Source organism: Mauremys mutica, chromosome 1, assembly GCF_020497125.1.
Source record: "Mauremys mutica isolate MM-2020 ecotype Southern chromosome 1, ASM2049712v1, whole genome shotgun sequence".
NCBI classification, from domain to species: domain Eukaryota; kingdom Metazoa; phylum Chordata; order Testudines; family Geoemydidae; genus Mauremys; species Mauremys mutica.
Genome location: NC_059072.1, coordinates 271,406,362 through 271,433,101, shown reverse-complemented (window position 1 = coordinate 271,433,101; position 26,740 = coordinate 271,406,362). Strand labels below are relative to the sequence as shown.

Genomic DNA, 26,740 nt, shown 5'->3' with positions numbered 1-26,740 from the left:
ACACCTGAGCCCTGCCTTCCTGCCTCATCCTGGTCCTGCCTTCCACCTTGTTCGGGTGCTCTTTATCCCAGACCCCTGTCTGTTACCAGTTTCTGCTTTCTTCAAGTGGGCCCAGCCAAGAATGGACTCAGCGGAGTTCCCTATACCCCAAGAGGCACTGCATGAGCAGATGATCTTTCTCCAGGCAGACAGCTGAGAATTGTGGGTCATCCTGGTTCCTGCTTTCTTACCTTGCTCCAGGTCCCTGCTCATACAAACCCTACTGTTAATCTCGGCTGTGGCCTTTGGCTTGGCACCTGATGTTGACCACGGTTCTGACTCTAACCATCACACTCACATCCTGAACCCCAAACTGTTTCTTTCTATCTTCCCTCTCTTTGTATGTCATCTGTTCTTTCTTTGCACCAATTCTCACCCTCCATGGGCTTCACTCCCAACCTGTCTTCTGTTCCATCTGCCAAAGTGATCATCAGTGAAATAGCTACAGTTGACATTAAAGGATCCTTGTGGGACTTTAGAGTTAATAACATTCAAATTATATCAACAAAAGAAAAGGAATCCACACCTCTCAAAGCTATTGTTTCTGGCTGTCTACAAATTCATGCAAACAACACTACCTATTCATGCACACTTCATATTTGGAAAGTTCTCTTTGAAACCAAGAGGACAAGAAATTATTTACAATGAAAACTCAGATTCTACAAAATTTGAATATGCTGTGCTGACCCATCACATGCACATCTAGCTGGTGGAATTTGGGCATTTGACACCTCTGTGATAGAATGTCCACAGGATTCTTTTACTTTCCTTTTTGATTAACAGCTGGCAGAATATTGCTGAGATAGAGATGTAGAGCAAAAGCCAAGTCTCATGCACTTAACAAAATAAAAAAGGTCACAGAATAGTATAATGTGCATGCTTGTCCTTTCACAATTCTTATTTTTACGTTTATTTTTCTTATTACAAAATGTTCAGAAATAACGAAAAAAGGAAAAATCATATCACCACTTTGTAACATATATCAATTTTACCATACTATGTAACTTTCTGGTAACAAAGCCTATATGGACAAAATAAACATGCAGTCATTAAAATGGAATGGCAGTGCTAACTGAGCTTGTGTCACTAGTATTTACAGGTAAATACATTCTCTGAAGAAGTATACTAAAACATATTTCTTTGTTATATTAGCTACACCCACCGTGTGGTTGGCAATGGAATCAAAGCTCAGTCTGCGAATCCAGAAGTAAAAGTGAAAGGAACAGATCCTGTAATAAATCAAATTATTGATAAACTGAAACACATTATCCAGGTAAGATTTCGTGTGTGTATTATATGTTAAAGCTATCACCATGTAAATTAAGATCATCTTGGTGTTGAACAAATGTGAATTGCTGTACATTAGAATTGATTTGTTAATTCAAATCAGAACTCAGTAATTGAGTACTCCCACCAGAAACTGTGTAAGTCCTGGCATAAAATATTTAAACCTCAATTATTAATAATGATTTAGTTAAAATTTTTGCATATGGCAGATGAGAGCTAGAAGTGAGAGTCTGTCAGTTGGGCCATCTGTACCTGTGAGCTGAGACTGCAACTCAGCATTGCAATAAGTGCTGGGATTCTAAGCATGAGTCTGATCCTCAGTTGGTGAATTTTAAACATGTTAATCACTGTGTTATATCATTAATAAGAAAAGATGGTACGCATTAAAAAACAAACAGACCACCATCCTGCTAAATTCCACCTCTTTCCAGACCTCAAGGTCTGGCTGTGAGATCTTCTACTTTACTGACAGCAGAGAAGGTTGGAAATGTTGGGAAATTTGCATAATACTTGCTACAGTATTTGATATATATGATCTCATAGCACATGTATGGGTAACCCCTTGAGATTTAAACTTTTATATGTTGGTTATTTACATTTTATCACAGCAGAACTGTGGTGTTGTAATGTGTCCTAAAGATATTGCAGCTATAGAGGTGTGCTAAGATTGCCTGAAATGTAGGGAGTTTTGCCATTGACTTTGGGACCAGGATTTCATCCATATTACTCAAGGTTTTGTAGCTACAGTGGTATAAAGATTCAAGCTCAGATAAAATTAGTCCTTTCTTTCCATTAACAAAAAATAACCTTTTTGCTTGCCAACTGAAGCATGCTGTTATCTCTAGTCTTTCTATTTTTTTCTTAAAATTGTGTGAAAGTAAGTACTATTTTGCCTCCAAAGGAATGCCAAGAATTAATTAAGCACTACAAATTACTCTTTGATGGAAAAAGGTTGCAGACAGTTATGTTTAAGCCTCAAGGCCTTTCATCTGTCAGGAGTGCCCTATTTTGATATTAACTGTGCCCTGTATAGTTTAATGTGTTAGGTTCTACCCTGAGGATTAGTCTGAAGCTCTAATGTGGTTGACAGGGACAATTCTATTATAATGCATTATGTTTCCAGTGCTTTCTCTTTCTATACTTGCAAGAGCAGAGTAGATCTTGTATAGAAGGATTTAAAAATTTACGTAGTGCACAAACACTGCCTTTCTATGAGACATCTTTCTTTTCGTGCAGCTCTGAGTATGGAAATAGGGCTGGGGAATTGAGAAAACAGAAAATACTTTGGGGACTCAGGATTACAATATGTAACTATTTTTCACTAGATGAAAAGCCTGATGAACCTGCTGAGAAAGCTTTCTTCTCTATCATTTACTGTGAATTAGGAAATCAAATACAAAAGACCATCTTTTCGTCCTATGTGATATAAAAAGGATGAGTCACTTTTTGAACTCATTTTGGACCAGCCGGAGAGATTAAACAAGGGAGATTTAATGGACTGGGCGGTACCTTCCAGTAGAGAAAAATCAGACCTTTGCATGCTGTAGTCCAGTTTCCAAGTTATATTACTACAGTGGAGAAGCCTAATGGACTAATTTAGCATTGAAAACAAAAAAAGATACTTGATTTGACTTTTAGAACTATGCATATTGAAATGTGTCTGTAAAAAGGCACGAGTGTGTACATTTGTACACCTAATCTAAACACACAACTACTATTGTCATAATGATTGTGAACACAAATTGACAGTTTGATGCATAAATTTTCATTTGTGTGTGGAACTATTTCATGTATATCCATGTAGTAGCAATTGTGCATGCAAAACAGATGCAGTGTTGCCTGTTCATTTGTGTGTTATGCAGTTCTGAAAATCAGGCCACTTGCTTTGTATCTACTGGAAGAAAGGGAAAAGTGAGAATTTAAGATTGTATGGGCTATCACTTCACCCTTTAAATCTATAAGGGGCAGAATATCAGTGAGGGCAATAGGGTGACACCACACATTCTCCTCGGCTTTCTCTACCTGATGCTCTGCGGGTGAGACACATGGAAGATATGTTCCTTCCTTATGAAGCTTCTGCCATGGCATTTCCATAATGTGTCCAGTTGTTTCATGCAGCTAGTCTAAAAGACATGAAGATCATGGTTTGAGTGTGCCATGTACAAGTGTTTTATATTTGCCTTTCCTATGAGGCTAGACATTCCATTAATGGAAGTCCTGTGTAAACACAACCAAACAGGTCCTGATGTGTGATACACCAGATTTATATGTAAGAGCAGAATCCAGCAGTGTTAGTGCTGCTGGTACTGTTACTAAAAGACAAAGCTAAACCGAAACCAATAATGAGGCTATTAGCTGATGAAAGTTCAAACGATAGGTGGGACTAAAACCAGTACCTATCATATTCCTTTGAGAGATTTTTGTATTATTTATGTTAGCCCTGATACTCCCAATCAGGGTCACAGCTCCATCATGAACTGTGCTCAGTTCAAAAGTATTGAGAAAGTCACAGGAACATAGGGCTTGGCATATCTAGGACTGTATTAACCCATCTCTGGGCTGTAGGCCAACACTCCCCCCCTACCCCATATTCATACACCCCCAGGACTCACCAACATTGTTGCCATAGACGTGTTAAGTGATTGTGAGTGGGGGAAGATGGCCTGTCAGGGCCTGCTCATTACTTAACCCTTGCTCAGTTATTTCCTTTTCTACCACCAAACAGTCCATCTTCTAACTTCCCAGTCCAGATCCAGATCAGAATCCAGAACTTCTGACATTGTGTCATGCTGTCTGGAGTGGCTCACAACTTTGAGTGCCTACCTCAGGGCAGACTGTTAGAAAACAGGGCAGACAGCCCAAGCTCGTGGTGTGTTCTCTAGTTTGATTTCACCAAACCAGTGATAAATGTGAACTCCTGGGTCACTAAGCCAGTCTTACCATGGAGTCACAGACAGTCCCTTTAGACACTCCAGTCTATCTTTCCACCCAGACAAACTTGACTTTGTTATAAAAGGTCACAAACCGAATTACACAACATCAGGTTGCTCCCAGTCCCATGAGACCACATCAGTTGGTACTCCAGATCTTATACCAAACACAATGCTGACAGTCAGTTCTACAGTAAACTAAATAAAGATTTATTAGCTAAGAAAAGAAAGTGAGAGTTATTGAGAGATTAAAGCAGGTAAAATATATGTATATATATGTGAGTCGCAGTTTGTAATCCCAAATGGTAGCAGAGAGGTAGCAGAGATGTCATAATCTTCCAGTTTCCCAAAAGTCTCTCAGGCTATACAGAATAACCTTGGGGTTCTCCATCTTCTCATTCAGTTATTCTGTCCTGTTAGTATCCAAACAGTCCAGAGATGAACGATCTTTCCTTAAAACCATATTTATAGCCTCTTCTGACAGAAAACAATCTGATAGTGTCTCTATCCAAGTGGGCTTTTCCTTTGATAACAGTGAGTGAGGAATGCACTTCGGGTCTTTGACCTCTGTCATCACACACAATGGCCGCTTGTTTTGAAATTAGCACTTTTCTGTTAAAGTCCTTCATTAGCATTCCACAGGCTTCTTTGATGGGTTATTTAGTTACAGGGGTATACACAGTGTAAATGTTTGCTATTACATTGTAATATGATACAGATATGTGAAAACAATGTAAGTAATGTCCCATTAGTTTTCATAAAATTTAAACCCCAAATACATTCTTCTACCTTCAACAATCACTTTCATCTATACTAATACACAAGTGAATTGGCCTGAATATACTCTAGCATGACCGGGTCTGTCAGCATCATACAGTGTATCTCCTGAAGGTGTAAAGGGGATGTTTCCTAGTACTGGGGAAATACTACGGCCATGTGCCCCTAATGAGTTTATCCAGAGGGGCTAGTCCCATCCTAACCCGTGGGACTGCAAGTAATGAAAGATGTGGGGGCTTTCTTTAAGGACCACTCCTCCTAAAAAACTGAAACCTACATGGTGCTCTTGGCAAAGGTGCAGGGTGTCTGCTGGGGCCATTCACCTCCAAAGCCTGGTTGCATGTGTAACTTTAGTGCCCTCATAGCCAAGACAGAGTCTGCTCTGTAGGCAGCTCTGGCGAAGAGAAAGTGTGCCCATGAACGCAGCAGGAAAAATCCTTTCCACCCCAGGGCACCTGTTCTAAATGCCCCAGAGTGAACACACACACACACACAGGAAAAGTACAGTGGATATAACAAAGGGAGATATTTATTTACAGAGGGATGAGAGGAGAAAAACAACACAGGGAAATATAGGGGGAGCGGTAAAACAGGGTTGCATCCAAACCAAGACCCCACAGGCCCAGTGGTAGCACAGTCTGAAAGGGCAGACATTGAGCAATGTGTCTGCACAGAGTTCAGGAGTCCTGATCAAAGTTCCAGTCCAGTGGTGAGTCTTGGGTGTTCCTGGTCGACTTTGGCGCCAGTAAACTTTCCCCGAACAAACCCTTCCGGTGCCCTCTTCTGCCGCTCTCTGCAAAGCCACACAGAGCAACCACCTCCCCACTTAACTAGCTAACAGCCTCCCTCCTTATTCTCAATGCAGACTCACAAGCCCCAGTACTCACAGCCCCATGCAGCTCTGGGCAGCAGCGATACTGGGTCCAGCTCTGGCCTGTCCTTCTCGGGTGATTCCCCCCGGCACAGTGTTCCTCCTGGCTTCTGCCCTGGCATGTCCCCGATCAGCCACCCTATCCTTCCCAGGCTTCAGGCAGCTTTTCTGCTGATGCACTTTGTGAGGGCCTGCAGGCTGCAGCCCTTCTCTCTCTGGAGCTCCAGAGCCACACCCTGGAGCTTCCCTCCTTTCTCTTACTGCTCCCCCTCCCAACTTAGGAAAAAGATTTAAAGGGGCCATGCTCTCTAAACCCCAAAGGGGTTACACATGGAAGGCAGGAAGAGCTAGCACAGGGGTCGGCAACCTCTGGCACGCGGCTCGCCAGGGTAAGCACCCTGGAGGGCCGGGCCAGTTTGTTTACCTGCCACGTCGGCAGGTTTGACCGATCGTGGCTCCCACTGGCCGCGGTTTGCCGTCCCAGGCCAATGGGGGTGTTGGAAAGTGGCGTGGGTGAGGGATGTGCTGGCCACTCTCTCCTCTCCATTATCCAAGTCATTAATGAATAGTATTGGGCCCAGGACAGGAACCCCACTAAATACGACCTCTCAGATTGAGAGTGAACCATTTATAACCAGACTTTCAGTATGTTTTCAACCAGTCGTGCACCTACCTTGTAGTAATTTTAGCTAGAGCACATTTCCTTAGTCGATTTATGAGACTGTCATATGGGATTGTGTCAAAAGCCTTACTAAAATCAAAATATATCACATATATTACTTCCCCCCATTCTACTAGGTCAGTAAGCAAGTCAAAAGAAGGAAATTAGGCTGGTTTTTCATGATTTATTCTTGACAAATCCATGTAGTCTATATCTTATTATCCTATTATCCTCTAGGTTCTTACAAATTGACTGGTTAATAACTTGTTCAAGTATCTTTCCAGGTATTGAAGTTAGGCTGACTGACCTATAATTCCCTGTGTCCTTTTTGCTTCCCTTTTTAAAGATAGGTGCTATATTTGCCCTTCTCCAACCCTCTGCTACCTCACTCATCCTCCATAAGTTATCGAAAATAATTGTTAAAGGCTCTGAAATTGCTTCAGCTAGTTCCTTAAGTACCCCAGAATGAATTTAGGCAGCTTACTTATCTAAATTTAGTTAACCAGTTCTTTTCCTATTCTGGCTTGTGTTCCTTCCTCCTCATTGTTCATATTGTATTAAGCATCTTGTTACAATTAACTTTTTTTAGTGAAAACTGAAGCAAAATAGACATTAAACGCCTCAGCCTTCCTGGTTTCATCTGTAATTTGCTCTCCTTCCCTGCTAAGTAGTGTACCTACACTTTCCTTTGTGTTTTACTTGCTCCTAATGTATTTATAGATCTTCTTTGCATTGCCTTTTGTGTTTCTTGCTAGGTGTAACTCATTTTGTGTGTTAGCCTTTCTGAGTGTGTCCCTACGTCCTTGCACTGTTCTTTTGTATTAATTCTTAGCAATTTGTCCATGTTTCCACTTTTTGTAGGGTTCCTTTTAGATTGTCAGGTCACTAAAGATTTTTTGATGCAGCCATTTTGGCCTCATGATTCTTCCTATCTTTCCTTTGCATCAGGATAGTTTGATGTTGTGCCTTTGATATGGTCTCTTTGACAAACTGTCATCTCTTCTGAACTCCTTTTTTTCCTTATAATTTCTTCCAATGGGACCTTACCTACCAATTCTCCAGGTTTCTTACAGACTGCTTTTAAGTCCACTGGCCTTATTCTGCTGCTCTCATTCATTCCTTTCCTTAGCATCATGAAGCCGATCATTTCATGATATCTTTCACCAAAGTTTCCTTCCACATTGATTCTTACAACCAATTCCTCCCTGTTAGTCAGAACCAAGTCTAAAATGACTAACAAATTTATTAAATTTATATATAAATTACAAATATATAAATATATAACAGGGGTTGGCAACCTTTCAGAAGTGGTATGCCGAGTCTTCATTTATTCACTCTAATTTTAAGGTTTCGTGTGCCAGTAATACATTTAAACATTTTTAGAAGGTCTCTTTATATAAGTCTATAATATATAACTAAACTATTGTTGTATGTAAAGTAAATAAGGTTTTAAAAATGTTTAAGAAGCTTCATTTAAAATTCAATTAAAATGCAGAGCCCCCCGGACTGGTGGCCAGGGAGTGTGCCATTGAAAATCAGCTCGCGTGGCGCCTTTGGCATGCGTGCCATAGGTTGCCTACCCCTGATATATAATATATATAAATTTAATAAATTTGTTAGTCTCTAAGTTGCCACCAGGACTCCTTGTTGTTTTTGCTGATACAGACTAACACTACTACCCCTCCCAAACCTAAAATTACTGCTCCCTTGCTTGCTTCCTCCTTCTTCTGAAACAAGAAGTTGTCCTTAAAACCTTCCAAGAACTTACTGGAAGTTTTGTGTCTGACTGTGTTACTTTTCAAACAAATACTTGGGGTAGGTAAAAACAGGGGCGGCTCCAGGCCCCAGCACGCCAAGCGCGTGCTTGGGGCGGCAAGCTGTGGGGGGTGCTCTGCCGGCGCCGCGAGCCACGGGACCAGTGGACCCTTTGCAGGCAAACCGCTGGAGGCAGCCTGCCTGCCGTGCTTGGGGCGGCAAAATCCCTAAAGCCACCCCTGGGTAAAATCCCCCATTACTTGTTTATTCCTTGAGAAAACTGAGCAAGTGTATGTTAAGAGCTCTTTTCCCTGAGAGGCAACACCTCCTTGTTTGCTACATTTTAGCATAAATGGATGTGACTTACCTCAGGCAATGTGATACAATGGAACAGTGCTAATTTTCTAACTCAGGGAACATAACAGTGAAACAAGACTAGGATTTTTCTGGCATGCATGCTCTTTTCAACTGCTGAAAATTCTCCTTAAATTACTGTCTCTGTTTTTTAAGCCCTTGTAGACTCGAGAAACTGTCACTGCATATTTTCACATTTTTAATTGGGTACCAAGTGGAGGAAGTAAAAGGATATAGGAAAATGTCTTTAATAATTTTGAGTAGACAGGCAGTCTAACAATTGGTTTGTCTCAGAGTACATTCAAAAGAAGATTGCTTTATGAGTCATGTGGTATTGTGGATTACCTTCACGACTGGCCTTCCCACTTAGGAAATCAATTATCCGAGTAAAGTCAACTGTGCCCATTTAGTATATAATCAACTGGAAATTGAGTTTAGGAATTCTACTTGAAAGTGCCCTTACTAATGGGATTTAGGTTGGTCCAAAGGAAGTGTCTGTTTTTATGACGGAAAACTGCACAATTTCTCATGTGGAATAATAATTGGACTTTACATGCACATATACCTGGACATGCCTCTGTATTTTACAGTGCAGGTAGCATTACAGGTAGCATTACATAAGCATTACATAAAAACGACCATACTGGGTCATACCAAAGGTCCATCCAGCCCAGTATCCTGTCTTCCAACATTGGCCAATCCTAGATGCCCCAGAGGGAATGAACAGAACAGGTAATCATCAAGTGATCATTAATCTGATAAGATTGTATTATGGTACAGTGAATCTCACTGAAACAAATAGGTTTTGGAACTGCCACAGCTCTTTTAGCAGCACGACTACTAAGTACAGTGGAATACATGAGTGCCTGGTAAGTGAGTACATCTGTAGTGATACCTCCTTGTGCCATTATTTAGTTAGTTGTCATCTTTCTTATAAAGCCCGGCTGTTTTTTAAGCAATACTGAATTGGGCTGAAATTTGTTGTACAAGTTGTTAGTGTGGTATCCTTAAAATGTATTTAAATTATTCTCAGTCAGGAATATTTTATATGTCTTCAGCTACTTTGATTCACTGCTATTAAAAAACTGGCTTAATTTGAAAAACTGAGATTTTCTTTTTCTTTTTAATCAAAAATATTTACATTTATATTGATATGTTGGGTTAGTAGTGCTCACAGCTATTTATTCTTTTAATGCAAGTGTTGTGTAAGCTTGGATTCATGCTGTAGCCCAGAATCTACTATGTGCATCCATGCAAAGACCCCTTAGAACAGGGGTCGGCAACCTCTGGCATGCAGCTCACCAGGGTAAGCACCCTGGCAGGCCAGGCCAGTTTGTTTACCTGCCGCGTTGGCAGGTTCGGCGGATCACAGCTCCCACTGGCCGCGTTTCGCCGTCCCAGGCCAATGGAGGTGGCGGGAAGCATCACGGGTGAGGGATGTGCTGGCCGCGGCTTCCCGCCACCCCCATTGGCCTGGGATGGCGAACAAACAAGTGGTAACACTTATTTCTCTGAATTAAAGTAAAGTAATAAGGAACAATGGAACTTTCCCAAACTAGCATATTCTATGAATATATGTGTGGCTAGGAAGGCAGGGAAGCAGGGGCGGCTCTATGTATTTTGCCGCCCTAAGCACGGCAGGCCGGCGGCTTTCGGTGGCGCACCTGTGGGCGGTCTGCTGGTAACACAGATTCGGCGGCATGCCTGCGGGAGGTCTGCCAATCCCATGCCTTTGGCTTACCCGCTGCCAAATTGCCGCTGAAACCGCGGGACTGGCGGACCTCCTGCAGGCATGCTGCCGAAGGCAGCCTGACTGCCGCCCTCACGGCGATCAGCAGGCTGCCCCCCACGGCTTGCCGCCCCAGGCACGCGCTTGGTGCACTGGTGCCTGGCGCCGCCCCTGCAGGGAAGGATACCAACAGGGACATAATTCAATTTAGTTAAAGCAGCAAGTTAAGTCTGTAGTCACAAGTGATAATTAGGTTGTGGTTTTAACTGACTGGAATCTGATATATATTATGAAACTATCACATTGTTGACAGTCCCTGCTAAGTAAAGATCCAGCAATTAATTAGAAGGGTCAGGATTAAGAGCATTTGCAGAGCTATGAAGAAAAGCTTCCTGCTCCTATTAATCCTAACACATCAGTCATATACATCTGTCAGTTTCATGGGCAATACAGTCAAATTCACCACGCTTAAGCAAAATATAAATGAAAAACATTTTAAAAAAGGAGCAGAAATTGGAGTTGCAGTGGGTGCCATTAAAATTTGAATGGCTACTGCACCTATGCTGTTGTGGCATTCCCTATACTTAGAAAGAAAAATAATGCAAGCACTGTGTAAATGTAACTACTGTGGATGGTAAATTCCATTTCTGTGGAGTCCACCGTAAATAACTCTGCTGCTCAAAACCAAACAATGCATCATTGTAGCACAAAATCCTGGAAAAAAAATAGCTATAATATGTGGCCTTATAGTGGAGCATTGTTTGAAAATAGCTGCCCTGCATGGACTGAATTCCTGTCCAAAAATGTGTCAATTCATGTTCACCTGCTAAAAACTGGGCCTTGTTCTGCGCTGGTTATGGCCCTAGTCAAGACACCCAGGAGCTGCTGTAAACTATGCTGGATGGCTGGCCAGAGCCCCAAAGAGCCCATCTGCCAGCTGTTGTAATGGGAATAGAATGTTCTGGCCATGCCCACGTCCCACGCTCTACCTGAATGGCTACAGAGATGATGGAATATTTGCTAGCTATACTGGCTTTAAGCTTGCTGGCAAATCCTCCATATTGGGGGAATCCCTAGCAGGGTAGATCATACTGCTTTTCCCTCCTGCAGAGCAGGTCATAGAATATGGCCTCAAGTGTAGAAAAGTTTAGCATGGAAGGTGAAAGTTTCCAAAAAATATGTGTCTTTGAAATGGATTGTGACAGAAACTGTTATATAAAACTCACTTTGGTATCTTTCTGTATATCAAAATCCTGGCCTTATCTGAGGGAGCTATGCAGCAAGTGGGTGGGGGTTGGGACAGAGGGCATATCAACAGAAAAAGTGCATGATTTGCAGAAGATTTTTTGTGAAGTTGCTTGATAAAAAGTGTTCAGAGTGGACTGGGGTGGGGGGTGAGGGGAATTACCTGTTTGATACAGTTTAATTTTACAATTGAGAAGCTACATACAAGAATCTAAATATTTCATGGCAGAATAAGGAAATGTTTCTAAAGTTTGAGCTAAAGGTATTCTGGGGAGAAAAGGAGCTCTCCCCTCCGTTTATATGAGTGAATCAGTTTAAAAAAATCAACAACCTGATAACTTTTCAGATTCTAAATTCCTTGTAAAATATGCACATAAAAATAAGCAAAATTTTGCATTCATATGGCAAAAATTTATTGTGTTTTATTATGTACTGTATATACTTGATCATAAGCCAGTTCATTTATAAGCCAACCCCCCCCCAAGATGGATAAGTAAAAATGGAAAATTTTTATAACCCATTTGTAAGCCGACCCTATAATTCAGGGGTCAGCAAACTTTGGCTCCCAGGCCATCAGGATAAGCCGCTGGTGGGCTGAGATGGTTTGTTTACCTGGAGCATCCGCAGGCACGGAGGTAAACCTAAGTAAATAAAGTGTCCTGGAGTGCCAGCTGCTTACCCTGACGGGCCAGGACAGCAACTGGTGGGGAAATTGTTTTGGGGGGAGAAGCTGGGAGTCAGGGGAGTAACCTCTGTGACCACCTCCCACATGACCCTAGCCTGGGACCCTCACACTCTCCCCATCCCATCCCTTCCTACCTTATCTGGGGAGGGCCAGGGGAAGATGTCTCTGGCCTGGCTGAAGCTGATCTGACAGGCTGGGCACGGTGGCTGCAGCCTGCTCCGGCGGGCCAGAACAGGCGGCGTGGCCGCAGCAGGTTCCAGCAGGCTGGGCCGGGCAGCATGGCTGTAGCATGTTCCAGCAGGCTGGGCCAGGTGTGGCCGCAGCGTGCTCTGGTGGTGTGGCCACAGCGTGCTCTGGTGATGTGGCCACAGCCTGATTTGGGGGGCGGGGCCAAGTGGCATGGCTGCAGCCTGCCAGCCCAGGAGCTGCAGCTGCTTCGGAGGCTGGGGGGAGAGCAGCGTGGCCAGAAGTGGAGAGACTCTGGCCCTGCCTCTTCCCTTCTGGCTGTGCTGCTTCTCCTTGCTCCCTCTGCTGAGAGGAGGGGCTGTGCCCCACCTCTCCCTCTCTATACCCTTTCATAAGCCGACCCCCTTCTCTGGTGCTTCCCTTTTTTACTAAAAAAATTCGGCTTATGAACGAGTATATACGGTATATAACAAATCATGATTTGGATACTAATGAGACTGAATAGATAGTAAAGAAGTTTATATATCCTTTTTATAGGGTATCAGTTAATAATTAAAAAAATCTATTTTTTAAAGTTTGTCTGGAAATATATTACCAAACCAAGCCTGAAGCTGCTTTATTAAACATATGGTAAGACCTCATTTAAGTTTATTGTAATGCATGCAGGTTTTTTTTAAATGAACTTCCAATACCTTACATTCTGTAAGCTAATTTGAATTTATATGTTAGTTCAGAAACAGAGAATTTACTAGCTCCACAATACTTTTTGAAATTCCCTTTCTCAGGCTGCTTCCTTACCATTCCTAATCATCGCCTGCAGTTGATTGGCACCCTATTCCTTTAAGAGGTGTATGAAATTCATTGTTGATAAGTGCAAAGTAATGCACATTGGAAAACATAATCCCAACTGTACATGCAAAATGATGGGGTCTAAATTAACTGTTACTACTCAGAGAAGCTCTTGAGCTCACTATGGATATTTCCCTGAAAACGTCTGTTCCTTGTGCAGCGGCAGTCAGAAAAGCTAACCATGTTAGGAACCACTGAGTAAAAGGTAGATAAAACAGAAAATATAATGCCACTATATAAATCCATCGTATGCCCACACTTAGAATACTGCATGCAGTTCTGGTTGCCCCATATATAAAAAAAGGTATATTAGAATTGGTAAAGGTACAGAGAAGGGTGGCAAAATGATTAAGGGTACAGAACAACTTTCATATGAAGAAAGATTAAAGAATGAGATTATTCATTTTAGAAAAGAGATGACTAATGGGGGTATATTATACAGGTCTATAAAATCATGAATGGTGTGGAGAAAGTGAATAAGGAAGTGTTATTTACCCCTTCACAAGAAACCGTGGTCACCCAATGAAATTAAAAGGCAGCAGATTTAAAACAAACATAAAGAAATACTACTTCACACAATGCACTGTCCACCTGTGAAACTTGTTCCCAAGGAATGTTGTGAAGGCCAAAACTATAACTTGGTTCTAAATAGAATTAGGTAAGTTCATGGAAGATAGGTTCATCAATGAGTGTTAATCATGATGGTCAGGGATGCAACCACATGCTCTGGGTGTTCTTAAACCTCAAACTTTCAAAAGCTGGGTCTGGATGTCAGGGGATGGATCTCTTGATAATTGCCCTGTTCTGTTTATTCCCTCTGAAGCCAGTGCCAGAAGACAGGATACGGGGTTAGATGATCATCGGTCTGACCCTATATGATCATTCTTATGTTCTTGGAAAGACTCAGCCTCTCAGGCCATCTAGGACAGTGGTTCTCAATCAGGGGTACAGTGTACCCCTGGGGGTACTCAGAGGTATTCCAGGGGTACATCAACTCATCTAGATAGTTTCCTAGTTTTACAACAGGCTACATAAAAAGCACCAACAAAGTAAGTACAAACTACAAATTTCATACAGGCAATGACTTGTTTATACTACTCTATATACTACACACTGAAATGTAAGTACAATGTTTATATTCCAATTGATTTCTTTTATAATTATATAGTAAAAATGATAAACTAAGTGATTTTTCAGTAATAGTGTGCTCTGATCTTGTATTTTTATGTCTGATTTTGTAAGCAAGTAGTTTTTAAGTGAGGTGAAATTGCGGGAATGCAAGACAAATCAGACTCCTGAAAGCGGTACTGTAGTCTGGAAAGGTTGAGAGCCACTGACTAGGAGCCTCAAGCCTGCTTTAATTTGTGTTCCGGGTTCTGTGACTCCTTATGTGCTTTTCTGCAGCCAAAATGGCTGAAGCACAAAGTACTCCAGTTGCACCTCCTCTTCAGGAGGTTTGGCGAAGTGCTGTTCTGGCAGCTCACCTCTGACTGGAGCAACCCCCCTGCCCATGGGCGCCAACTTATATGGGCTCCTGGGGCTTTAGCCCCAGGAATATTCACAGTCAGGGGCTCTGCTCCAGCAATATTTGGAGCTAGGTTTCTCCCCTGCTCTGGGCTGCCGGCAGCCGCCCGCAGCCCAGAGCCTTTTAAATCCCAGCCGCGGCCGGGAGTCAGAGGGCTCTGCGCTGCCCGCTGCGGCGGGGAGCCCAGAGCCCTTTAAATCTCAGCCGCGGCTGGGAGTCAGAGGGCTCTGCGCTGCCCGCTGCGGCGGGGAGCCCAGAGCCCTTTAAATCCCAGCCGCGGCCGGGAGTCAGAGGGCTCTGGGATGCCTGCAGCTGCGGGGAGCCCAGAGCCCTTTGAATCCTAGCCCCTGGCCGCTGATTGCCCCCTCCCCAGACCCCTGCCCCAATTGCCCCCCAGGACTCGCACCCCCTATCTAAGCACCACTGGTCCTTGTCCCCCGATTACCCCCTCCCGAGACCCTTGCCCCTAACTGCCCCTTGGGACCTCAGCCCCTATCTAAGCCTCCCTTCTCCTTGTCCCCAACTGCCCCCTCCTGAGACCCCACCGAACTTCCCCCCAGGACCCTCCTACCTGTCCCCTGATAAACCTCCTGGACTCCCATGCCTATCCAATTGCTGCCCCTCCGAACCTCTGCCCCATCCAACCCCCCCTGCTCCTTGTCCCTTGACTGCCCCCCAGAACCCCGTACCTCTTCTCCAACCCCCAAACTGCTTACTGTGCCACTCAGACCAGCGTGTCTGGCTCCGTGCAGCTCCAGACAGTTGCTGCCATGCTCCCCCATGGAGCCCACAGCCCTCTCCCACCCCCAGCACCTGCCTTCCAGATTTGAACACCTCAAAATTCAGGAGTGCTCAAGCTCAGTTTGGGCAGCTTTTACTTCATTTCTCCCAAATCAGTTTCCCCTGCAAGGTGCCAACTGAAGGTGTTGGAGAACAGAGAGATCGGGTGGCCTCCTAATTCCTGGAAAAGAGACAAAGGCCGGAGGAGGGAGTGTCAGTGCCTGTGCGGACTTCTGGGAAGTGCACGGTGTGGAAGGGGATGCTGTGATGCTTTGGAACAACTCCATACAAAGCCAGTCAGGACTCTGGGGGAGCCTCCTCTCTCGGAGCATACTGTCTCCAGGGCAAGAAGCTTACACCTTCCTTGGTCTGACCTCGGAGCATTCAGCATGCCCTTCCACATCATGCACTTTCCGCAGCGAGTGTGCCCAGGCTGGTCCTGGGGCAACCAGAGGTCCCTGCACCCCAACTCCGCAGTCAGATGTGACTCTCAGCCAGACAGTAAAACAGAAGGTTTATTAGATGAAGGGAACACAGTTTAAACAGAGCTTGTTGGTACAGAAAACAGAACCCCTCTGTCAGGTCCATCTTGGGGGGTGGGGAGCCCAGAACCAAGTTCTGGGTCTCTCCCCATTTCCCCAGCCAGCTCCAAACTGACACTCCCTCCTCTGGCCTCTGTGTCTCTTCCGGACAGTGAGGCCACCTGATCTCTTTGTCCCCAACACCTTCAGTTGGCATCTTGCAGGGGAAACTGAGGCACCCACACAGTATTCAGAGAAAATATTAAGAACATTCCCACTTTATCACAACAGGTGCAACAAAATATAATACTGTATATTGAAGTAGGCAAGTGCTGCTTCTGACTTTCCACTTTTAATTGACCCTTGTAATCTCGTGGCGCTGACGCGTTGTAGCTTCATTTTATATCAGCTTACAGGGCGGGAGCAGGGGGGCACCACCATTTTGGGCTCCACCAAAAATTATACAAACCTGCCGCCTATGCCCCTGCCACCTTATGCTCCCTGCCCCCAGGCCATTTCAGCTCGGTGTGAGGTCTCTTTACCCCATAGTGCCATAAAAAGGTCATAGGACAAGTAAAAGTTGGCTCCTTAAGACACTGATAAAGGAGGCCCTTGGCCCACTCCAAAATGTTTAATCCCTAAAATATAACACAGAGAGCCCAATCCCAGATGCAACATGGTAACTTTCTGACTATCAAAATCTTGGCCTTAACTGAGGTGGAATTGGGGAAGCACAGCCAGAAGCATGAACATCTGTAGGTGCATGATGGATACTTGGCACTTGAACTGAGCAAAACAGTTGTGCTTGTAAGTCAGCTCTCCACATCTTGTGTCATTGTGGCAGCTGACTGCCTGATCAATGTGCCTATATGCAGATTGGCACAGGTTGTGCAATTCAGAAAAGGAGTTGTTTTGTATTTAGAAAGTATTTAAAGTTTAACTTACACAAGAGCAGGGTTTCTCAAACAGGGGTTGCCGCTTGTGTAGGGAAAGACCCTGGCAGGGCGGGCCGGTGTGTTTACCTGTCCCGTCAACAGGTCCGTCCGATCGCAGCTCCCACTGGCCGCAGATCGCTGTTCCGGGCCTGCAGACGGGGCAGGTAAACACACTGGTCCAGCCCTCCAGGGGCTTTCTCTACACAAGTGGTGACCCCTGTTTGAGAAACCCTGCACAAGAGTCTCTCTTTTCCCTAGTCCTCTGCTACACACCCTACCTCCATCTTCATCTTCCTATCCATGGTTGCCTGAACCTTCTCAATGTCTCTCAAAATCCCATGTTCCCATTTCCATTATCCCAATACAATGCTCCCACTTCAGCCTTCCATGTGCTGCCAATCAACTGCCTCCCCTCCATTTTCCTTCCATGTGCTGCCAATCAACTGCCTCCCCTCCATTGTCCCTTAGAGATTTTTCTTAGCCACTCAGTTCTTGATTTCCAGTCCACTGCCCTCCTCAGCATATATCCTCCTTCCATGTTTCCCACCCAAATACATGTGTATTGTACAGTAGCAGGTTAATTTGCATGTATAAATATTTAAAAATACTTTGAAATACTTAGTGCATTTTGTTCATGTGAAAACAACTGTGTGAGAGTATGATCCAGCCTGTTACAGAAAGGGGGTGGGAAACCAAGGTTAAATATCAGACTTTTATAATAGGATATGCTATTTTCACCCTTTCAACTAAGGAGCCACTTACTACTACTGTATGACAAACAAGAAAAGGAGAAAATTGTTACATCTTATGTCAAAAACTCTGCTTAATTGTGGCAAGAGGGACCTTTTACAGGTTCAAATAATGAATAGTCTTAAATGATAATATCATAGTAATAAGGTTGGAAGCGATTTCTCAGGTCACTAAGTTCAAGTCCCTGCTTGTACCAAGGAGGCCCTCTTGCTAGTCTTGGAACTTATGGAACCTTATATTAAAGACAGACTGATTAGCTGTAGTTTCCTCATTAATCAAGCTGTTCTGCTCTATGCTTTACCATACCATCAAAAAGTGTTTGTTAATATCTAAGCTAAATGTGTTCTTTTTCCACTGTAGCGTCAAAGTACAAGAATCTTTTATGCATCACAAAATTCCAGTATAACATGCTGATATGTCTCACTGAATAGAAATGTTTTTATAGAAACAGAGGAATTGCCATAGTGAATCAAACCCAACGTCAATCAGTGCAGTATCCTCTCTGCAACAGGATATCCATATACATGTCCAGTCCCTCTCTGAATCTTAAATTCTTGGCTTCAATGACTTTCTGTGGCAGCAAATTCCAATTATCTGTTGTGTGAAAAAAAGTTTCCTTGTATAGGTTTTGAATTTGTCACCTTTTCATTTCAATGAATATCCCCTTGTTCTTTTATTATGAGACAAGGAGAAAAGAAGTTCCCGATTATTCCCAGTACCCCACAGTTCTTAGTTTAATTAGGCATTTATTTATTATTATTTTGTAAAAAGGATCTTAGCATTCATGCATGGGTCCTTGGCTATGATGTCAGAATCAAAGAGAAAGAAACCACTGTTCAAGAGTTACACCTTGACCTGGCATTTGTCCTGCTTCAGATACACATGGATGTTTTCTATTACAGGAAAATTAGTGGCTATACCTTCAGGCTCTGAAGCATAAGAATCCATAAGTGCTGGGAGATCAGCCTAAGCTCTGACCTTGCAGGGATTCAAAAGCCCAGCAGAGACCTGGCAGAGGTATGTGCCTCCTTGACTAGACCCAGACTTCAGGTGCTGGCCATGATGAATCTGCATTGAACAGTTCTGACCAAGCATAAATTCTTGGCATTGTAGGTGTCAGCCTCTGCTGAAAGAGCCAGGCCTCAAGAGAAAATGCCCAAGGATCTGTTACTTCCAGTTCTGTGAACTGAAATGCAAAAACTTTCCCATAAGGCTTCAATTTGAGAAAGCAGAAAGACAGCAAAGGGTGGCATTGAGGGGCAGGGTCATAGTACATATTCACACCCTGCCCCAAATCTGAGGCTACCAATTCCATGCTCACAATCTCTTCATAATTTTGCAGGTCCAACTGAATCCATGATTGCCATAGTGACTCAGATTCATTGTGTTGAGCCCCCTGCATACCCTCAATTCAATCTGTCTTTGGATTGAGACCCCTCATGGAGCACCACACAGCTTATCCTCAGTGCTTAAAGTTAAAAAAAAACAAAAAAGAAGTTTAAGGTGGTGAAATTCATTCATCTTTCTCCTTTACTGGGAATGGGGATGGGAAAGACAGGAGGGAAAACAACCCCTTATCAGGCTAAATCCGTTTGCCTTGCTACACAAACCTCCCCATAGAGATGTGAACCCACCCCCAGGACATCTGCTTGTTTCCCAGGGAAATGCATCTCATCCCTTTTGGATTTTCATGTAATCATGTTGTTGTTGTTACCCTTGTGTGATGGGGTGAACTCACCCCCGCACTGGACAGGGAAGGGTTAACTCCTCACGGTGGGCAGAAGAAGCCACGCCCATACTGGGCATGTTCAAGGTGTAGCACCAATATATGAGAGAGAAGCTCAGTCTGGGATGACTACCAGAGAAGAAGGATGCTCCTTGCACCCGGGAGCAATTGTAACCCTGAACCAAGGAAGCCAGAGGCACCAAGACCAATCAGAAGTCCAGCTATCTGTGGATGCCCCGGGGAGGTCTGAGCTAAAGGGAGTTGCATCAGCTGAGGAACCCAGAGACCCCGTAGATGCACAGACCAGCACCATGGGTATCACGGTAGGAAGCATCCCAGGGGAGGACTAGCCTTTCTCCCAACAATATTCAGCGTGTTGTGAACAGATGTCCGCTGTCTCAGTGCCAGGCACCCTCGCCACTGACAGGGCCCTGGGCTGGGACCCATTGGAGGAGGGAGGGCCCAGGTCCTCCTATGCTGCCCGCCAACCTCCGCCTTCTCCCCCAGGTGATGACCCAACTGGCTACTAGGCCATACAGCTCTTCCTGGAGGTCAAATCAGTACTGAGGAAACAGTCTTTTTCTTGTCCCAAACAGTCTGACTGAAGGGGAGTAGGGGACCTGTTGAACTTCTGGACATAGATATTGATCTGGATATTCAAACTTCTCTGGATGACAGTTGAGGTGCTTCATTCCAGAAGATATGTTCCAATTTCACACACTTGCACAAAGAATAGCTGCTACCTTTAAATATCCCTTCAGTTTTCAACATTCTGGTTTCACCTTTTAGGAGTAAGACTGCCTTTTCAATTCAAGATGGTTTTTTAAGTCAGGGAAAAAAATGGTTAAACCAAGCATATGGAGTAGCAATTTCTATAAAGAGCAGGCAAAGCTGCCTCCTGGAGTGTTTATTGTTCTTCCAGACCCACTGATCTCTGAATTCATTAAGAGTGGTGTCTGCCATTCAAAGAGCTAAATGGGGTTCAAGTTCACTCTGTCCTTTCTGATAGAGTGTAAGAAGCTAGATTTGTTGGGTAGGAAGATGTGCTCATCCCCACATTGAGTATTGGATTAGTGAACTATCACACGGTAATATTCGTATATCAATCTAAACTCTGGGAGAAAAATAGCACTCTTTACCCAGTCAGGCAAAGCTGGTCACAGCCCCAATTAGCAAAGGTCTGTTTGATGCTCCTGATGGTCTAGAGCTGTAGCATGTGATTCTCTGAAGTACCAAACAAGAACTTGTGTAGAAGACTTCCCATTTGATGCTGGTGAGCTAATTAGCTATAGAAAAATGTGGTTCTAGGGAAACAAAGATTAACTACTGGTATTTCTCAATCCCTTAGGAAGAGACAATTGTACCCAGTTTCCATTTTCTGTTCTTTCCAAAGGAAGCATTACCAATAGCAGCCTCCTATTTAGCATCAGCAGAGATGAAAACCCAACAATACATGAGCTAATGGGAGATCTGATGCATTATCTTTTTTCTGCGTTGATCTCTTGGCCTCAGGTTTCATGGGATGCTTGAGAACCCCAGGCCAGCATTAAACCTACTCACTTTCTCACCTTCAGGAGAGGGTTCACATGGCTGTGAAACTTAATTGGAGATAGGCACCTTCCTGTGGCCTGGAGTAAGCACCTCACTACTTTAGACGAGCAAGGCTTTGTCCACACCCCTATCCTCAGCATTTCCTATTTGCTTGCTGGCTTTTCTGAGTTCCTTTCTTACACGTATAACTCTCGTAATGAAATTATATAGGCAGCCAGGGCACCCAACTTGAGGCTTTGGATTCCACTGGGCAGTAGTGCACTAAAGTTAGGTGTTTCAATGTTGAGCCTAAGTCCGCTCTATGAATCTAGCCCAAGATGTTTTGGTATGGTCAGATACAGCAGACAGTAATCTGCATATTGTAAGATTTTGTTCTTTACCTCTGTACTCGTGTCCTGTTTGAATTATTGAAAATTGTTGAGGGTTTGATTGCTAAGGCAAAAGGTTTGGGTTTTTTAAATGCTACTAGTGGGGGAAAAACAATGAAAATGATAAAAAAAGGTTCATAGGCTACAATAATGTTTGCTTCCTATTTTTAAGACTTCTAGCTCATGTTTGAGAATGTCTGAATTTAGGAAGTATTTTCACATCCTGTGGGACTTTGTATACGCATTCTCTGTAACTGCATTTTCAGATATATTTATTAATATGTTAGGTCAGGGGTCAGCAACCTCTGGCATGTGGCTCGCCAAGGTAAGCACCCTGGCAGGCCGGGCCAGTTTGTTTACCTGCTGCATCAGCAGGTTTGGCCAATCGCGGATCCCACTGGCTGCAGTTCGCCGTCCCAGGCCAATGGGGGTGGCGGGAAGCCACGGCCAGCACATCCCTCACCCATGCCACTTCCCGCCACCCCCATTGGCCTTGGATGGTGAACCGCAGCTAGTGGGAGCCACGGTCCTCCGAACTTGCTGATGCAGCAGGTAAACAAACTAGCCCAGCCCGCCAGGGTGCTTACCCTGGCGAGCGCGTGCCAGAGGTTGCCGACCCCCGTGTTAGGTGTTCAAAACAACCTTAGGTGATTTGATGTCACTGGTCACATAATTTTGAATGACTGTAAAAATACTTCCAAAATGCTACACGTACAAACATTAACATACTGAAAACAAAATGATAAACTACAAAATACTAGAATGAGCTAAAAATAAATAAAAAATATTTTTGAAAATGTTTGTTAAAATTCTCATAAAAAATGCAACTTTTTGAGAAATTGAGACCAATATAGAAATTGGTCAGAAAACAATAAGTGTTTCCTGAAAATCTTTGAAGATATTTGCAAAATAATTTAACTGAAAATTTGTAAATATATACATATATTTGTCTCCCTCTCAAAGAACAACATAAGAGAAAATAAAAGAAAACATTTGGATCATTAATAGGTCAGGATCCTTTTTGTGTTTTGTTGGATAAGAAGTTGACAAATAGTGATTGTTATTAATAATTATAGAAATCTATAACAATAAAAAGCTTTAAAATATTATGTTTTTATTCCTTATTTATAACCTGTTGCACTACTGCTCATCCTTAATTGTTTAATTAAGGACAGAGATGAAACAGAAAAAATGGTGCTCTCCTGAAACAAAACCTTGCCCACTTGAAGAGATGCCACTCAGAATATATTATACCTGTGATGTTGCACTCCATATGCTTTATGGAAATATGCTTATGAATATGACATAACTGGAATATGCTTTATGCTAAATATCCTTGGTATAGTATCATTATAAATTTGTAATCTACTAAGTGTGTTCATCCTATTTGTTTACATGTATTATTTCTATATCTGTCGTTAGGAGACTAAGGCCTGGTCTACACTAGGACTTTAAGTCGAATTTAGCAGCGTTAATTCGAACTAACCGCTCAACCGTCCACACCAGGAAGCCATTTAATTCGAACTAGAGGGCTCTTTAGTTCGAATTTGGTACTCCACCCCGACAGGTGGAGTAGCGCTAAATTCGACATGGCTAGCTCGAATTAGGCTAGGTGTGGATGCTAATCGAACTTAGTAGCTCCGGGAGCTATCCCACACTGCACCACTCTGTTGACGCTCTGGACAGCAGTCCGAGCTTGGATGCTCTGACCAGCCACACAGGAAACGACCCGGGAAAATTTGAATTCCTTTTCCTGTCTGGGCACTTTGAATCTGACGTCCTGGTTGGACATCGGGGCGAGCTCCGCAGCACCTGCAACGATGCAGAGCTCTCCAGCAGAGGAGTCCAGGCAATCCAAGAATAGAAAGAGGTCCCCAGCATGGACTGACCGGGAAGTCATGGATCTGATCGCTGTGTGGGGCGAGGAGTCTGTGCTCTCGGAGCTGAGCTCCAACAAGCGGAATGCAAAGACCTTCGAGAAGGTCTCCAAAGCCATGATAGACAAAGGATACAGCCGGGATGCGATGCAGTGCCGCGTGAAAGTCAAGGACCTGAGACAAGGTTACCAAAAAGTCAGAGCGGCAAACGGACGCTCCGGAGCACAGCCCCAGACATGCCGCTTCTACGAGGCACTGCATGCCATTCTCGGTGGGTCTGCCACCACTGCCCCACCAGTGACCGTGGACTCTGAGGATGGCATAGTGTACCTGGACAGTTCCTCGGCGATGTTTGCCGATGGGGAAGATGAGGAAGGGTTTGTGGAGGACGGCGCAGGCGACAGCGAACACAATACCGCTTGCCCTGACAGCCAGGATCTCTTCATCTCCCTCACAGAGATCCCCTACCAACCGTCCCCGCCCGTTAACCCAGACTCAGAATCAGGGGAAGGATCAGGCGGTAAGTGCTATAAACATGGAAACATTTATTTTTTAAAAAACAGGTATAGAAAAAATAGAAATACTATATACAAAATTTTAAATGTCAAACTATATAAATAGTAGGTCCACACATATAGGGATTGAACAATAATCCTCTTGGGACAGTTCAACAAAGCTCTCAGAGAGCTGCTCGAAAAGCCTCCGCAGGAGGTTCCTGGGGAGAGGTGCCTTATTGGGTGCTCCGTGGAAGCACACTCTTCCACGCCAGGACATCCTAATGTAGAGAGGAATCATCGCCTCCACCAGCATTGCTGTATATGGTCCTGGTCTGTGCAGGGCTTCCATTAGCATCCGCTCTCTCTGACTCCGAGTGACCCGCCTCAGGGTGATGTCGTTCTGGACAGACTGCATCTAAGTAGGGCAATTAGTGTATTGTTACTATTGTTAATGGTTTAAAATTAGGTTGCATAACAACGACCCTCGCTTAACAGCCACGTGCTGGAGGCCACAGAGAACAAGCATACATTGATCTTTCCCGTGCACTGGCGGGAGGGGCTGGAAAAGGCTCAGCCTTTCTGCTTTCCAGATTGCCTTTAGCAGGAGAGCACAGCTATCCACTAACTGATAAGCATTATGTACTTTAAGGCTTACCAGGACTGTCTGCAAGACGGATTCAGCTGTCTCTCCCCGCTTGTCCACTCTACTGTGCAATGGCGCCGCCAATGAGAGCGTATTCCGAAATCTCGAACTTGTCCTGAGATCTCATGGAACTTGGTGCCCTGTATGGTCTTGTTCAGAGAAACTGACTAGACTGTGTTCACTGTTCGCAAACATGTATCTGTTCAAGGAAATCACTTACTGTTTCCCATCACACAGCTTCTGCTCTTTCCCGGACTGCCCCGGCATCCCCCTCGCAGAGGCTGGCTCAGATTAGGCGGCGAAAGAAAAAGACTCGGGACGAGATGTTCGCGGAACTGATGGCCTGCTCCAGAGCCGAGGCGGCCCAGCAGAGCCAGTGGAGGGAGACCCTCTCTCAGCAGCAGCGCTCACACAGCGAACGGGAGGACAGGTGGCGGCAGGAAGACCAGCAGGCGACTCAAACGCTGCTTGGGCTAATGAGGGAGCAAACGGACACGCTCCGGCGCCTTGCTGATGTTCTGCAGGACCGCAGGCAGGAGGAGAGAGCCCCCCTGCACTGTATCTGCAACCACCCTCCAACGCCAAGAAGTCCTGTCCCCCCCTCACCGAAAATTACAAGACGGAGGGGCGGTAGGGGCCATGAGAACTGTCACTGCACCACAGCTGAGCGCTAATGTACCACACACCTCTGACGTTAGAAGCGCTTCCCTTACAGGATCACCCAGTCCCAAATCCAAGTTTAATCACCCCACTATGTAGTAGATTAATAAAAGCTGTTTGCTGTTGTTCACTCTTTCCGTCACGTCTTTCGTGTCAGAAGACTGTGTATGTAGGGGGGGGGGGGCAGGGGATTTATAATTGCACAGGATAGCCTACATTAGCAGGGTACAGACTATCGGGGGCAGGATCAACTGCAGGGCACACACAGACTGCAGTCAGTAGTCACCAGGGTCACTCTGTGTGGTGTATGCTGCCCCGGGTCATTCTGTGATGTGTACGCTTGTCCACGGTCCTAGCGCCTGCCACCCCCTAATGTTAAGGCATGCTGCCCTTACCATGCACTTCCACCGTAGGCGCGATCCTCTCCGCTGTCCTGAGCCCCAACAAGAGCCCTCATCCACGGACAGATACTCACCCTTCCCCCACACCCCTCACCCCTTCCTACGCCCAAACCCACAGCCCAGAGCCTGCATCCAAATCGCTATCCAAAGACGGCACCACTCGCCCCTTCCTGCAAACCCACCCCTACATGCACAACCACTTGAAACCGTCCCCCACCCCAGAGACCTATGTAGGAGCAGGAGGCTGTCCGTCCTGTATTGTACAAGCGGTCTGTACATCAGTGCACACCGTACCCAGCACAGTATGCGTCCATGTTTCAAACCCTGAACAGAAATGCAAAGTAAAAGAAAGATTTATTAACAATAACTGTTCCGTTTAATTTGTTTTAAAACGTGTTTTGGAAGTGGGGGAAACTTGGAGAACGGGGTATGTAACCGCAGATCTCACTCAACACATAGACACACAGGCCCAGGATCAGCTTCTCTTAAAATCAAGTGGAGAGTCATAGGTTACCCTGCTCTCCGAGGAAACTTGCTTTCAAAGCCTCCCGGATACACAGCGCTTCCCGCTGGGATATTCTTTCGGCACGGGTGTCTGGCTGAGCGTAAACAGCAGCCAGGCGATTTGCCTCAACCTCCCATCCGGCCAAAAAGGTCTCGCCCTTGCTCTCACAGACATTGTGGAGCACACAGCAAGCAGCAATAACTACAGGGATATTCTTTTCGCTGATGTCCGAGCGAGTCAGTAAGCTCCGCCACCTCCCCTTAAGACGTCCGAAAGCACACTCCACCACCATTCTGCACTTGCTCAGCCGGTAGTTGAAGAGTTCCTACTCACTGTCCAAGGCGCCTGTATAGGGCTTCATGAGCCAGGGCATTAGCGGGTAGGCTGGGTCCCCGAGGATCACTGTAGGCATCTGCACATCCCCAACCATTATTTTGTGGTCCGGGAAGAAAGTTCCTGCCTGGAGGCGTCTAAACAGACCAGAGTTCCTGAACACACGCGCGTCATGAACCTTGCCCGCCCACCCGACGAAGATGTTGGTAAAACGTCCCCTATGGTCCACCAGTGCTTGCAGCACCATTGAAAAGTAGCCCTTTCGGTTAATGTACTCGCTGGCCTGGTGGGCTGGTGCCA

The 26,740-nt window shown here is 44.7% G+C and overlaps 1 protein-coding gene across 1 annotated transcript in view; it reads left to right on the top strand.

Moving 5' to 3' along the window:
• Nucleotides 1-26,740, top strand: part of GPC5 (glypican 5) — a 1,065,559-nt gene that overhangs the window by 397,785 nt on the left and 641,034 nt on the right. Inside the window, exon 6 of the mRNA XM_045010137.1 lies at nt 1,192-1,312. Coding sequence (XP_044866072.1) covers nt 1,192-1,312 — 121 coding nt within the window. The remainder of the gene's footprint in view (nt 1-1,191; nt 1,313-26,740) is intronic.